The 15,819-nt window shown below is 41.4% G+C and overlaps 2 protein-coding genes across 3 annotated transcripts in view; one reads left to right on the top strand and one right to left on the bottom strand.

Annotated features, from left to right (window-relative positions):
* Positions 1-5,326, top strand: part of MUC16 (mucin 16, cell surface associated) — a 59,814-nt gene extending 54,488 nt beyond the window's left edge. Inside the window, exons 47-50 of the mRNA XM_047828788.1 lie at positions 721-887; positions 2,265-2,306; positions 2,506-2,585; positions 5,214-5,326. Coding sequence (XP_047684744.1) covers positions 721-887; positions 2,265-2,306; positions 2,506-2,585; positions 5,214-5,309 — 385 coding nt within the window. The 3' untranslated portion in view covers positions 5,310-5,326. The remainder of the gene's footprint in view (positions 1-720; positions 888-2,264; positions 2,307-2,505; positions 2,586-5,213) is intronic.
* A 2,166-nt stretch (positions 5,327-7,492) lies between these two features.
* On the bottom strand, positions 7,493-9,349 carry LOC125150023 (methyl-CpG-binding domain protein 3-like 1). Of its 2 annotated transcripts, none has more exons than XM_047829321.1 (2): positions 9,246-9,349; positions 7,493-8,246 (listed from the first exon to the last, which is right to left on the bottom strand). In XM_047829321.1, exon 2 carries the CDS (start codon positions 8,226-8,228, stop codon positions 7,638-7,640), a length of 591 nt encoding a protein of 196 aa, XP_047685277.1. In that variant the 5' UTR covers positions 8,229-8,246; positions 9,246-9,349; the 3' UTR covers positions 7,493-7,637. The 2 variants fall into 2 exon arrangements, with proteins under 2 accessions (XP_047685277.1, XP_047685286.1); XM_047829330.1 differs by lacking the exon at positions 9,246-9,349 and adding an exon at positions 8,833-9,239.
* Positions 9,350-15,819: the final 6,470 nt, after the last annotated feature.

Below are 15,819 nucleotides of genomic sequence, written 5' to 3'. Positions count from 1 at the left end.
ACCTCTTGCCTGCCTCAACTGTTACTGCTTCCTCAGGCAGCTGCCATGGCAAGTGCCCTGGGAATAGGCTTCCCTGACTGAAAAAGTTCGGAGTCAAATAAAGTCAAATCTTGAAAATGGGGCTTTCTAAAAGGAATCTCCAGACAGGTCAGATACTGAAAAGTCAGTGGGAATGGGTTGTTTTTGGGAATTCCAAACACATTATGGCTACTAGTCTGCTGGTTTTCACAGCTACCATGGTTCTCATACTGCTGGTTTTCAACGTGTCTAGGGATATTGTGAGAGCAGCCTGGAAATAATGCAAGTTCTAATGCCATACAGCTTGCTCCTTTTACCAAGACTCAGCCATCTTTTCCCTCAACTAAATGATCCTCAGGTTATTACAAACCTTTGGTTAATGAAAAGGTTGATTTTGGCCATTCTTGCCAGTGTTCTCAATGATTTTATGCATTTTTGAAAGTCCTTAGTCCAAATGTTTCAAATGTGTTCTCCCCATGGCTCTTTATTTATTAATTCATTAAATTAAATTAAATGAGATATTCAGTTACCCATAGTACCATACTTTAAGAGTTCAACAACAACCTGAGTCTAATAATGACTGTATTTTGATATTTAGGCACAAATGTTTGTATCATTGCAGAAAGTCCTTTTGGACATGACTTCCTTCTAGAAGCAGGGTAGAATTCAAGATACCCTTGTTCATCCCTTTTGCCCTTCCAGGTCTGTCCCCGACAGCAACCACACTGGGGTGGACTCCATCTGTAACTTTTCACCATTGGCTCGGAGACTGGACAGAATTGCCATCTATGAGGAGTTCTTGAGGCTAACTCAAAATGGTACCCAGCTGCAGAATTTTACCCTGGACAGAAACAGTGTCCTTGTGGATGGTAAGGCACCCTGGTCATTGGGGCAGGAGTGGAGGGTTCCAACTTCCACACATGGGGCTCTTCCTGGGAATCTGGAGACCTGGGGTTAAATCAGCATTGAACTTTTTTTAGGCTGGCAGGAAATGGCATAGTCTCCCAGGCTTTATCCACCATCGAAGGAGAGGAAAGGACACCCCGTGGGATATCGGAGATACTTGCTCTCTCGGAGATAGCTCTGTGACTTCAGGCTGGTCATTTCCCTTCTCTGGAATTCTGTCTCTCATCTCTGTACTGAAGTCACTTGGCGAGACAGTCAGTAAGGGCCTCTGGCTCCAAGCTGTGTGTGAGCCAGCCTTGATGGACATAGGGGATGGACCACTTTTCTTCCTGACAGGCTGTATAAAAACAGGCAATGGACCTGACATGGCCCACGGGGTGTCATTTGCCAAGTTTTGCTCTAGATCAGCACCATGCAGAACTTTATGCAATGATGGATTTTTCTATATGTGTGCTGTCTAGTACAGCAGACATATGTGACCATTGAGTACTTGAAGTCTGGCTAATGTGACTGGCTTTTACATTCCTGAGTTTTAATGTTACCAAGGTACCATATTTTTAATTTTATTTAATTAAAATTATTTTTTTATTTTAGTTAACATACAGTGCAGTATTGGTTTCAGAAGTATAATTCAGTGATTCATCACTTACATACAATATCCAGTCTTCATTACAAGTGCCCTTCTTAATAGCCATTACCCATCTAGCTTATCTCCCAGCCACCTCCCTCCTTCAACCCTCAGTTTGTTCTCTCTCATTAAGAGTCTCCTGTGGTTTGTTGGAAAAAAGAAAAATTAAAATTATTTTTAAGAAGCCACTTGTAGCTGCTCCATATCGGACAGCACATCTATAAGAAATTGGTAAAGGAACTTGGTAAAGGAGAAGGGGGTGAATGTGTTTGTAGGCAGAGGAGAGACATTTGGGAATTTACAAATTTACAGAGATCCCTTGGGCTTACCAACTAGGATGACCCATCCTCCCCCAAACTATTATAAGATGGCTCAGCCCAATTTCGGTCCTCCTTGTCCACTGGTATGAATTTGATTTAATTAATTACACCCCTGTAGTGTGATAATAGCCTTGGATTAGGTAGCCTTTTTAGAGAAAAATGGGTCAACGTCATAATTCCTACTTCAACATTTCAGTGAAAATATGAAGCAAAGGTGGTGAGTGCTGATAATTTATACATTGGATGAAATAATGTTTTAATCGGGTGAAATATACATTGTTAAACCTAGGTGATGTATGTTTATGATATTCTATGTTTCTGTGCATTTGAAAAGTTTTATTTAAAAAGCATAAAACAAACTCACGTGCATTCTCCATTTCATTCACTTCCAGGGTATTCTCCCAACAGAAATGATGTCTTGACTGAGAATTCAGGTAAGCCTCAAAGAAGCTCCAACCCAGATTGGGGCGGGAATGTCTTGATGCTGTACCTGGTCAAAGAGACCCATGTACCCAGAGTCATAGATGATGAAAGGTGGCCAAGGCAGGTCAGGGACTGTTAGGCACAATTCAGGGACAGCAGGAGCCCTGGAAAATGACAGGAGGAGGCTAACACCAGCCCTTGTCTCCCCAGAACTCCCCTTCTGGGCCATCATCCTCATTTGCTTGGCGGGACTCCTGGTACTCATCACATGCCTGATCTGCTGTTTCCTGGTAAGGAAGGAAGGGTTGCTTGTCTTTTTATCATTGGGTTGTAAGAATTCTTTATATTTTATAAATACATGTCATTTGCTGGGAATATGTTTTGTGATTTTTTTCTCCCAGTCTGTGTGTGGCTTGCTTTTTCCTTTTTTTTTTTTTTTTTAATGTTTTTTTATTTATTCTTGAGAGAGTTAGACAGAGCACGAGTGGAGGAGGAGCAGAGAGAGGGAGACACAGAATTTGAAGCAGGCTCCAGAGTCTGAGCTGCCAGCACAGGGCCTGATGTGGGGCTCAAAGTCATGAACCACAGGACCTGACCTGAACCAAAGTTGGACACTTAACCAAATGAGCCACCCAGGCGCCCCAACTTTTTCCTTCTTTAAAACAACATTAGTCATTAGGGAAATGTCAATGAAAGTCATAATGAGGTATTGTGACACACAAGGGTGGCTAAAATTAAAAAGACTGACTATAATAATTGTTGGTGAAGATGAGGAACAACCAGAACTCTCAAATAGTGAGAAATAGCTTGGATGCATCTTTAAAGGTCACGTACACCTACCCAGCCTTTCCACTCCTAGGAATTCATGCAAGAGAAATAATAAAATATCCTTTGGATAAATACCTAGTAGTACAATTGCTGGGTTATAGGGTAGTTCTATTTTTTTTTTTTTTTTAGTAACCTCCATACTGTTTTCCAGAGTGGCTGCACCAGTTTGCATTCCCACCAGTCATACAAAAGTGTTCCCCTTTCTCCACATCCTTCCCAACATCTGTTGTTTTCTGAATTGTTAATTTTGGCCACTCTGACAGGTGTGAGATGGTATCTCATTGTGGTTTTGATTTGTATTTCCCTGATGATGAGTAACGTTCAACATCTTTTCATGTGTCTGTTAGCCATCTGGATTTCTTCTTTCAAAAAGTGTCTGTTCATGTCTTTTGCCCATTTCTTCACTGGGTTATTTGTTTTTTGGGGTGTTGTGTTGTTAAGTTCTTTATAGATTTTGGTTACTAACCCTTTATCCAATATGTCATTTGCAAATATCTTCTTCTATTCCATTGGTTGCCTTTTAGTTTTGTTGATTATTTCCTTTACTGTGCAGAAAATAATAAAATAAAATAAAATAAAATAAAATAAAATAAAATCTATACCAAGTCATGTGCACAAATGTTCATAGTAACTTTTATTTTACTAGCCAAAAACTGAAAACAACCCAGAAGTCCATCAACAGGTGAATAGAAAAACAAACCATGATCTATCACCTGATGGAATATTACTCAGCAATAAAAAGGAATGAATTATAAATACATGCACTGACATGCATAAATCTTAAAATAATAATGTGGAGGGAAAGAAGCCAGATAACAATGAATACATAGTTTATGATCCTGTTTATAAGCAAATTGTTGAATGTAAGCTAATCTATAGGGATATCAATCAGATCAGGGGTTGCCTGGGAATGAGAATGTGCTTGCAAATGGCAAGGAAGGAGTGATTACAGAGGGGCTCGAAGACACTTTTGGGGATGAGGAGCACTCCTTGTCTTGATTGTGGTGATGGTTCAAATTATAATCAAAACTTATCAAATCATTTGCTCTACATGTATGCGGTTCATTGTACATCAGTTATACCTCAATTAAGCTAGAGGGGGTGTGTGTGGAAGGAGAGGAAGGGACAGGGGGTGAATGAGTGAGATGGAGAGAGGGAGGGAGAGGGTATGAATGGGATATCAGAGAAAATGGTAGAAAAACAAAGTTAAAGGGAAGAGAGAAGATGAGAAAGAGATAAAAGAGAGACAAAACGGGGCACCTGGGTGGCTCAGTCGGTTAAGCGTCTGACTTCAGCTCAGGTCATGATCTTGCGGTCCGTGAGTTCGAGCCCCGTGTCGGGCTCTGTGCTGACCGCTCAGAGCCCGGAGCCTGCTTCTGATTCTGTGTCTCCCTCTCTCTCTGCCCCTCCCCTGTTCATGCTCTGTCTCTCTCTGTCTCAAAAATAAATAAACGTTAAAAAAAAAAAACATTTAAAAAAAGAGAGACAAAGCAGTGGCACCTGGGTGGCTCAGTCGGTTAAGTGTCCAACTCTTGATTTCGGCTCTGGTCTTGATCTCGTGCTTCATGGGTTCCAGCCGCACATCGGGCTCTGTACTGACAGTGAGAACCTACTTGGGATTCTCTCTCTCCCTCTCTCTCTGCTCCTCCCACTCATTCTCTCTGTCTCTCTCTCAAAAATAAATAAATGAACTTAAAATTTTTAAAAATTTTTTTCAACGTTTATTTATTTTTGGGACAGAGAGAGACAGAGCATGAACGGGGGAGGGGCAGAGAGAGAGGGAGTCACAGAATCGGAAACAGGCTCCAGGCTCTGAGCCATCAGCCCAGAGCCCGACGCGGGGCTCGAACTCATGGACTGCGAGATCGTGACCTGGCTGAAGTCGGACGCTTAACCGACTGCGCCACCCAGGCGCCCCAGAACTTAAAATTTTTTTAAAAAGAGGGACAAGGGAAAGGAAAAGAAGGAGTAAGAGAAAATTATGTTGAGAGAGATATTGGAGGCAAGCCTCTGTGGCTTTGGCCATCTCTGTCCCCGGAGTCCCATGTAGTGGATCAGACCATTCTCATGCCCTCTCCTTGCCCTTGCAGATCACCATCCGCCTGCGGAAGAAGGAGGGAGACTACGAGGTTCAGCAACACAGCCTGGGCTATTACCTGCCACACCTAGACCTGAAGTTGCAGTGAGCTCTGCCTGCGGCTCCAAGGGAGCTTGGCTGGAATAGAATAAACCACATTGGTCGGACACAGCCTCTGAGCCCTTCTTGACTTGGCCCCTAACTAGTTCCCAGGGGACCAAGATGAAGTTTCCCCTTTCACTAAGTCTTCAAAGGGCAACTGCAACCCTGTCTTTTGGTTTTATGCCATTTCGTCCCTCAAGGGCACTAGAACTGGCAAAAAAAAAAAAAAAAAAAGTCACAGACATTGTCATTGTATAAAATCGATATCGCACCTCAGTGTGAGGTTTCTCTTCCTAGAAACCTGGGAGCACACCTCCCCTTGCCTCTGTGCCAGCCATCACTGCCATCTCTGTTCCTCCATCTTGCCCCACCCCCAAAGTTCCCCTTACACCACCTCATTCCCTGAAGCTCAGGTGCACCAGGACTTCCATACCAGTCTACCTCAGGGGCTCCTCTCCCATCATGGGTCCCCCACGATGGGAAATGGTCCAAGAAGGAGACAAGCAAGTCATAAATGACTCCATGATCAACTTTGGGACTTGGAGCTGGGATCACTAGGTATCCAGAAAGCCTCAGTCCCCAGAGTAATACCAAGACTGGAGAGAGATACAGGGTCTGCTTTGGATCTAAAGACAAATAAAGCTCATTGGGGAAAAAAATCTAAAGACAAAGCCAGACAGTCTTTCTTCATCCAACAAGAGAGAGCAGGGGTTCCCCCAGGAAGTAGCCTAGAGTGACCCAGGGTCAGGGAGCTATACTGTCCTGCCTTGGGTTCATGGGAACAGATGGCCCAATCTCTACGCAGTTTGCAGACGATCACGGCTGAAGACACAAGGGCTGAGAAGTAACAGTGATACCACCATTCGTACTTACTTGGTGTGAGGTTCACATCCTCAGTCCCAAGCAGTCTCTGAGAATGTCTTCTCTGGAGATTATAATAACAAGAGTATCGTTACTGACTACTTAATATCTACTAAGCAACATGACTGGCAAGCTCTGCATGCACGATCTCACTTAAACTCACCATCCTTGACAGCTGCACTCCCATTTTATAGCTAATGATATGGACACTTGGAAAGACTAAGCAGCGAGGAAGGAAAAAATTACTAAGAACCTAAATTAAACACGTCACCACACTATCTTTCAAAGAAAAAGATAAAAGCACTTTCTGAAATACAGAAAGACTCAACGTTGACCTGCCACAGGCCTTCAGTGATAGAACCAGTAGAGAATGTTCATCAGGAAGCAGAAATGTGACCCCAGAAAAATGTAACAAGAGTCATGAGGAAAGGAGAGAAAATCAGTGTATCTAAGTCAGTTAGTTTTTAATTTTTTAATGTTTATTTTTGAGAGAGAGAGAGACATAGCATGAGTGGGGGAGGGGCAGAGAGTGAGGGAGACATAGAATCTGAAGCAGGCTCCAGGCTCTAAGCTGTCGGCACAGAGCCTGACACAGGTCTCGAACTCACAAGCAGCAAGATCATGACCTGGGCCGAAGTCAGATGCTCAACTGACTGAGCCCCGCCCCAGGTCCCTCAAGATTCAATCTTAAAATAACTCCTTTTTAGGGAAGATAGAAATACTACAAATATTCTGTTATTTTCTATCAATTCATTCTCAGAAATTGATGAATCCATGAGACAAAAGAAGTAATGATGGAAGGGATTTGAATATTGCCACAGGTTAGTTGGGCAAACAGACAATTAAATCCCCACAAGCAGTGGCTCACTGATAAAGATGCTGAGAACAGTCCCTCTTGACATCATGATCCCCAAAATGGCACATCAATTTTCATGGATCAAATTTTCAACACGTACAGGTATTTAAAAAAATGGGAAGTCTCTTATTTCTTCTTTCTGTTGACCTCTGAGTTCACATGCAACAAAGAACAGAAAAATAGAGACCTACAAACATATCTTCTTTGAGAGCATAGATATAACAGCTTTAATGAAATATTATGTTGGAATCTGTTGGAATATTACACAAAATTAACTAGGCAGGTTTTACTCTGTGAGGCCAGAACACTAAATAATCCCGTGACTTTGATAACTCGGTTGACTTGAAAATACAAACAAATGACACAGTAAAGAAAGTAAAGGAAGACAAGAGCACAATACAGAAAGGAAAGATCTCCTTTCTCCCCTCACCGGAAACCCAATCTCGCAGCTTAAAAAAAAATCACTGTCTCCATTGTGTCACACAATACAATTTAATACAAGGAAAGTATTGGTACATACTTAAGTTTCAGGGGCTCAGAGCACGAAGACACAATGGACACTGCAAAGAGACATTAATAAAGTGCTGTGCTGCATTCCATCTTCACAGGGCTCTCCTTTTATTCGTGGTGTTTTTCGAGATCTCCTTCTTGGCCCCTCACTTTTTCTGCCTCACTAGCGAGTCTGTCTATAGCCAGTGCTGTAGCCAGCCTTTCTCTTGCCGTCTTCACTTTCTTTTCTTGTTTCTTGATATCCTCCTCAGTCACCACAAATTGTTTGCACGTGAGCTGCGGGATACCCTGACCAGCTTCTGGAATCATCTTGGCCAAATCCGAAGAGCTGGCAAGGATGGGCATGGGGCTCGAGTTCGGGCCACCTGCAAGAACACCTGGCAGATAGCCACCTGTGCACTGAGGTGCGAGTTTTTGCAAGGCTTTGGCAAGGTCCAAAGTGCTTAATGGTTCCCCTGTGCTGCTGCAGGCCTGGAGACCTTGCAGTCTCTTTTGCCAGCACACCTGTTGGGGCTTGTCCAAGGTTCCCTCCCAGTGATGGCATCTGACCTCGTTGCCAGGATGGGCTGTGATTCTGGTAACTGGCATCTTAAATACATAACTGGACATCCTCAAAGGAATTGAGACACTTAAGCGAGACTTCAGTTTGGATTGGTTTCCACAATCATGTTGCTTCCTCTGTGAAGTCTTGACCATCATACTTCTTTTCCTTTTGCTCTATAAAAATAAGTCATGATATTGGATTAAAATTATAAAGGAGGCCTGCCTTCTTAGGAACATTCTATTTGGTATCTTGTACGTCCACCTTCCTTCTCTACCTTTGGGGATAGGTCTGACCTGTGTCCTGGGACATCATCAAATAGATTTGTGTCAGAACCAGAAAGTTCAAGGTTAAAACTCAGGATCTACTCCAGATCGTTTCTCCTCCATGGTTTTGTAAGATGCTCTCTGTTACGATTTATTCTCACTTGTGCTTGTCACTCTCAACCACACAATTCCTGGTCCTCCCTCTCTGGACACACGGTTGCTTAGTCTTTCTCTAAGTCTCCAGCCCCACCATCCTTCTGTGTTATGTGACTATTCATTTGGTCGCCCATGGACCTCTTTGTTTTCATAGCTCCTTCAGAGCTTAAACCAATAATGAAATTATCATCTGCCCCATTCTTAGCAACTCGCTCCTATATCCCAGACATTTACGTCAACTGAAATGGTCATGACCAAAAATAAATAATTCAGAAAACTTATTCACCCACCATAAATTCCTCATTTTCAGTTTTCACTCAAACATTCATACAATAGTTACCTGTCCCTCAAGATCGGAAGTGATGCCAGATCACCGTATCTTCACCTTACTTTCTCCCCTATCCCTATCACTCCTGGATTCCATGGTCTATGATCTCAATAATTCCCTTGGAATAATCCAGAATTCTTTAACACTTGTCGTATCTGCCTTATAAAACTTCAAATCTGAAAGACCCTGTTTATCTGCTACGCTAGATACTGCTGGTCTTATAACTACTGAGAAGAGCACACATATTTTGGTACCACTATAAATCCAAAATCACCTGCCTCCCCTGCGAAGCATCCATAATGTCTGGAAATTTTACTTTGTTTTCATGTGTTGGCATTTTTATTCCCTGTTTTTTCACAAGGCTTGTTTCAAACATTCCCTACTTTTCTTTCTGCTTCATACCTATTCAAGATCCCCTAACTTGCCTGATATTTCGATAAGGCTCTTTCTATTCCTTCCCCTTTGTTGTGAGCTGCTGAGAAAAGGCCCTCTACATCATGTGCCTCTGGAGCCTCATCTTCAAGAACCTTCTCAGACTACCCCCACCCTTGTGTGTGCCCTCACCATTCTGTGGGTTTTGCCTTGGTAAGGTCACAATGACTCCTTTGTTACTAGGCCCAGTAGGAACTTTTCAATGTTCATATGACATGATCTTTAAGTGGAAAACTTTTAAGTATGTTTGCAGCAACTTACATCGGGACTCCTATTTCACAGCTGTGAGTCATTTACAATGTAAATATAGAGCAGGTACATCCGATAAAACTCAATTTACAAACCGAGGTTGTGTTGTGAGTGGAAAGTGCAAACTGGATTTCTGATAGCACACAAAAATACGTCAACTATCTCTATTAATTTCTACACTGATTGCATGCACAGATGAAAATATCTTGGCGATAATGTTTTAAAATATGCTATTAAGATTAGTTTCACGTGTTTATTTTTAGCTTTTTAAAGGTGACTGCTAAATTAAAATTTCAAGTCCGTAGTAAAGAGTGCTTAGCGGTCCTACTGACAGCACTTATTAAGCCATGTGTAAAAATAAAGCCCAGAGCAAAATGTCTGGGAAAAATTTTCCCAAGAAGAGGGGTCTACCTTGACCCCACAGCAAGATGCAGAACACACACACACACTCCTAAGCAGACATCGGCCCCAGAATACCACCACTATTTCTCAAATGCCATGAGGTTTCCCTCCCACACAGTCCAAACTGGACTTGATCTCAAGAGAGACGTTGGAAGTTTACATAATTTACCAATTAGGAAGAGCCAAACCAGAGACTTAGCGTCAAGACTTTTTGTGACTTGTCCATCCTTGGCTTCTCTTGTAAATTCAATAGGTTTGGAAATATTTTTCAGGGAGGGTCATTTTTAAAAACACACAGTAAATGTAAATAATAATTACTCTAGCCAATACTTGAAAATAAGAGGCTAGAATGCGAATATCATTAATATCAAATCACTACTGGGTTTGTGAGTCAGGGAACAGACGAGATTGGATTGACTTGGGCTCATTAGGCTGATGCTGATTGCGTTTGTTGACACAGAGAAGAAAACTTATAGTGTGCACAGTTAGCAGGGTCCAAGAAGCCCCAGTAATTCCTGGGTAGAATCAGAGAAGAGCACACAGGACAGAACAGGTATCTTACGGTGTGATTTTGCTTGGGAATATCAGTAGGATGCTGTGTGTGACATAGGTAATGCATTCATAAATGTTGCTCATTCATTTACCCGTTTGTTATTGAGTACTTTCTACATACATCAAGGCACTTGTTCCTGCCCTCTCGAGCTTACAGTCAGTGCCAGAAGAATTTATAAATGTGATGTATAATATACAGATATAGCACTTGAGATATGGTAGGTGTTCCAAGCATTTTTCAAACATTAACTCCTTTAATGATCTCTATGACCTTACAAAGCAGGTACACGTGTTATTATGCCAGTGACAGATGGAGAAACTGAGACACAGATAAGGTAAGCCACTTGCCCAAGGTTGAAGATGTATTAAACGGTAGAGCTGGAACCCAGGCCTGTACTGAGAGGTATTCTGTGCCATGTCCCCATCTTGTAATTCTCATCTCTGAGGTTATATATCAGACACATGGGCCACACGCCCACAGGCGTTGCAAATATTATCTTATATATCCCTGGTGATGTCAACAGGAAGTAGTTACCAGCATGAACCCCATCGTTGTTGTTTTTTTTTTTAAGTTTATTTATTTTTGAGAGAGAGACAGAGCGTGAGCAGGGGAGGAGCAGAGAGAGAGGGAGACACAGAATTGGAAGCAGGCCCCAGGCTCTGAGTAAGGCAGAAAATGAGGGGAGGGAGTGCCTTCCTGGGCAGGAGCAGGCTGTTAGGTATAGGAAACCTGGCAATCCATCAGGTTCATACCCCAGGTCATGGCTGGCAGGATGGAAAGGTGAGTAGTCCGTACCAAGCACCTCTACCCACACGTTCATCCCAACTCTCAAGGTGCCATCTTGTTCCCTCCCTGGCTGGAAGGTCTATGCAGATGCTTCTCTGTGTTGGGTCTTGGGAGCAGAACTGGTGGGCCCCATTTCCTCCTGTGGTGGTGTTCACGCAGGACACTGAAACCTCCTTCCAGTAAAAGCTTTCAGGATTAAAATAGGTCCCAGTGGAAACAGGCATTCAGGTTTTATCTCCTAAATCTCTATCACATTTTTAGGCTTTTGAACAATAAACCACTCAGATACATTATATGTTTACTCATTCAGATCTTAGAAAACAAACTGTTTTACTTCTATCAAGAGATTTTCTCCTCTCCTTTTAAGAGTCACTGTCTACAATTACCCTCGGCCATCAAGACTCACAGATAAGTGCTGTGTCTTGGATTAAGGGCTGTCCTCAAGGATTTTCCTACTAAATTTAGCCATGTTATCCATCTTTGAGTACATGGCAGGCATATCTTCTATTGCTTCAGTCACTCCTCTAGCCTGGAAATCTCATTTCCTAAGAACTTTTCAGCCCACCCTTCATATACTTTCCATGTTTTGTTTCATCAACTGACAGTATAAACATTCATATTCGGGTAAAATATCTAAGTTATGCACGCTTTATCCATAAACTATTTAGAAAAGTTTTTAAATTTAAATTTTAGCTTCAAAACTTTTTTCTGAATTCAGACATTAGCCACATTTTAAAAGACATAAATATATTCTCCTTAAACAATTTTAAATAATCATTTTACAATTTACTTGAATGCTAACTTTATCAAATACTAAACTTCCATATATACAAGGGATTGTTTCTGGAACCTCCATATCCCTCTTCAATTTGATGGGGTTTTTCCTCCCACAACAAACTTTAGAGAATCTTTTGATGTATTATTTTTCCATATCCTCCTTTGTGGTTCATTCCCCCCACCCCCAGAAAAGTTCTTCTCTTTGAAATATTTTGCTTCCTTGTGAATTTGAGAACATCTCCACCATCTAAAAGTTATATTATGGTTCTATTCTAACTTTACTACATTGAATCAAATATTTGGGGTGAAAATGAGCTCTTTACAATATTGTGACCATTGATAAATACAGTATATTTGTATTTAATCATTGATTTTATTTCCTTTTTAATATTTTATCATTTTTTAAATTATCCATGACATTTGTTTTAGAATGTATAGATGTTATTATTGTCATTATTACCTTATTTCTGATTGCTTTGAGTTTATTTTCCTGTTTAAAATTTCTTGAGGGGCGCCTGGGTGGCTAAGTCAGTTGCGCGTCCGACTTTGGCTCAGGTCATGATCTCACAGTCCGTGAGTTCAAGCCCGGTGTCGGGCTCTGTGCTGACAGCTCAGAGCCTGGAGCCTGCTTCGGATTCTGCACCTCCCTCTCGCTCTGCCCCTCCCCCGCTCACACGCTGTCTCTGTCTCAAAAATAAATAAAAACATTTTTAAAAATTAAAACAAAAAAATTTAAAAATGAAATTTCTTGAGGTGGGAGCCTAGATTATTGATTTCAGACATTTCCTCTTTCCTTTTTTTCTCCTAATGTTTACTCATTTTTGAGAAAGAGAGAGAGAGCACGAACAGGAGAGGGGCAGAGAGAGAGGAGGACAGAAGATCCGGAATGGGCTCTGCCCTGACAGCAGAGAGCCTGATGTAGGGCTCAAACCCAGGAACCATGGGACCATGACCTGAGCTGAAGTCAGATGCTCAACAGACTGAGCCTCCCAGATGCCCCACACCACATTTTCTTTATTCTTTCATCCAACAATGTACAATTAGGTTGTTTCCAACTTTGGCTATTGCAAAAACTGCTGCACTGTGTTTTCTCAAATGTTTTCCTGGAACTTAGTGAGATTGAAAAAAATCTTTTTCTTATATACATCAGCTAATGTAATGAATTACTTTCCTAAATTTCTAGAGTTTAAATATTTGCCACTTTATAGATAAATCTTGCATAATTGTGATTTGTGTTGATATTAGTTCATTAATAATTTAAGAGTTTTTTCATCACATATTTTTCCATAACAGCTTTCTGTGTGTGTGTTCAGGAAGTTTGCGTATGATATGGGGATTCCCTAATTCTTGAATATGTAGTAGCGTTTTCTAGTAAACTTTTAGGATAGGAAGTATCTTCCTAGGTCTGAGGCAGAGAGCAGAAAAATAATGTGATTGCTCTACTTAACTATATTCAAAGAAAACTGTAGTTTTATTTAATCATTAAAAATCTTTTTTAATGTTTATCTTTGAGAGAGACAGAGTCAGGATGCAAATGGGTTAGGGGCAGAGAGAGAGGGAGACACAGAATCCGAAGCAGGCTCTGGGCTCTGAGCCATCAGCACAGAGCCCGACGTGGGGCTCTAACTCACGAGCCGCGAGATCATGACCTGAGCTGAAGTTGGACGCTCAACCGACTGAGTCACCCAGGCACCCCTTATTAAGTCATTTTTTACATGCTCATTGTTTATTTGTTAGAATGGCACATATTATTTTATTAGTGAAAAGAAAATTCAATAAATAATTTTAAAATAAGACGATATCTATTGAGAACTTCTAAAAAATATGAAAATTTTAGCAATTTGCTACCATCAATTTCCTCATTTGTTAAATGGTGAGAGAGATAATAGCATCTTCCTTACAGATTTGCTGTGAAAATACTCAGGAGTGATGTACCTAAAATGCTTATCAGGTACATTGGAAAGTAATGCTCTCTTCATTTTTCCACAAGGATAATTATAGCTTTTTTTCAATGCTTGAAGATTGAAGTTTTCTTTTTTTTTAATTTTTTTTAACGTTTATTTATTTTTGAGACAGGGAGAGACAGCATGAATGAGGGAGGGTCAGATAGAGAGGGAGACACAGACACTGAAACAGGCTCCAGGCTCTGAGCTGTCAGCACAGAGCCTGATGCGGGGCTTGAACTCACGGACCGCGAGATCATGACCTGAGCCAAAGTCGGATGCTTAACCGACTGAGCCACCCAGGCACCCCGAAGATTGAAGTTTTCAAAATACATTCTATTGTTGCAAAGTGAATCATTTTTATAAATTCTTCTTGCAGTTTGATGACCACTTTGAAATACAAATTTAGGCTTCTTGCCTTGTGTGCATGTGTGTGTGTCTGGCTATATGCCTATGTCTTAAATAATACTTAAAGCCTTGTAATGAAAAGCTACCCTCCTCATTCTTTTCTGACTCCCAGAAACAACTTCTTTCGTTTTCTGGTTGTACCTCTGTATTTCTAAATGAGCTCCTTATACAGTGGTTTCATTTCTCAGCTGTTGACTTTTTCTAATTACTTATCTGAAAAAAATAGCATGTAGTTCTCCTACATATCTTAGAACACAATTCCCCTTGTCCGATACAATTATTTAATGAATTAATACAAACCAAAATGCAACGTCTGTTGTTTTATCACATAAATGTTTAGCACTTTATGACATGTGAATCCTATCCATTGATACGCCATGTAGGATAATATGAAGACATTTCTTGTTTTTTCTTTTGACCTTAAATTTTTTTTAAGGTCATTCATTTTTGACAGAGTGCAAGCGGGGAAGGGGCAGAGAGAGAGGGAGACACAGAATCTGAAGCAGGCTCCAGGCTCTACGCTGTCAGCACAGAGCCCAACGCAGGACTCTAGAACCCACCATCCGTGAGATTGTGAGATCATGACCTGAGCTGAAGACAGACCCTTAACCGCCTGAGCCACCAAAACATCCCAATCTTTTGACGTTTTAAATGGTAAAATTCTGATTTCCTTTTCTTTTTTTCCTATCAATTCATCACTGGTTTAGCCCTCTCCACCAGAAATTTAAGTTTCTTTTCAGTAGATCCAGATGCATGAGACGGTTTATCCATTTCTGTTGTTGCTTGGGGACATCCCTATTAGGCTTGAGCATATTACCTACGTGTTGGGGTTATTACTGAGGATGACCATTATACACAATGCTTGCTATTTTGTAGCTAAATGTAACACGGGGATTTCTGGTCTACTGCACGTAGGCTTGGGAGGGGCGTGGGTCTCTTGGAATGTCCCGGGCCTGCGTAACCCGCCAGGGCCAGCCTTCCCAGGTGTTTTCGCAGTCCTTGCGGAATTCCGGAATTCCGTTATGTATGCATTGTATACAAAGTTTAACAAAACAGTAGGACACATAACCCTTGCTGCTTATCTCTGATTTGATTTGTCTCTTGGGATTGTTCACCTTCAAGTCGTGCATCTTTTTAGCATGCCTGAAATGTTACACGCCCTCTGTACACAACAAGCCAGCCGAGATTTGTGATTGGCCTGACTCTGCAATAAATGAGAATACAAGTGAGGCGAACAGGATCTTGGTCTTCGTCTGCGAACGTTGACCTCCATGCTTTCTCCTCTTTCTTAGCAAACTGTGGAGTAATCTTGCATCCATCGGCGCAGGGTTTGCTGGCCATTCCCAGCATGTATGCATATACACACTATATCTATAAAAATGGAAGAGAAGAGGACGTCTATCTCTGGTCAAAGGACTGAGAGACCGTGCTGGGAGTGAGGGTATTTTA

Source organism: Prionailurus viverrinus, chromosome A2 (assembly GCF_022837055.1).
Source record: "Prionailurus viverrinus isolate Anna chromosome A2, UM_Priviv_1.0, whole genome shotgun sequence".
NCBI lineage: Eukaryota > Metazoa > Chordata > Mammalia > Carnivora > Felidae > Prionailurus > Prionailurus viverrinus.
Note: the sequence above shows the minus strand (reverse complement) of the source record. Positions and strands in the feature narration are given on the sequence as shown.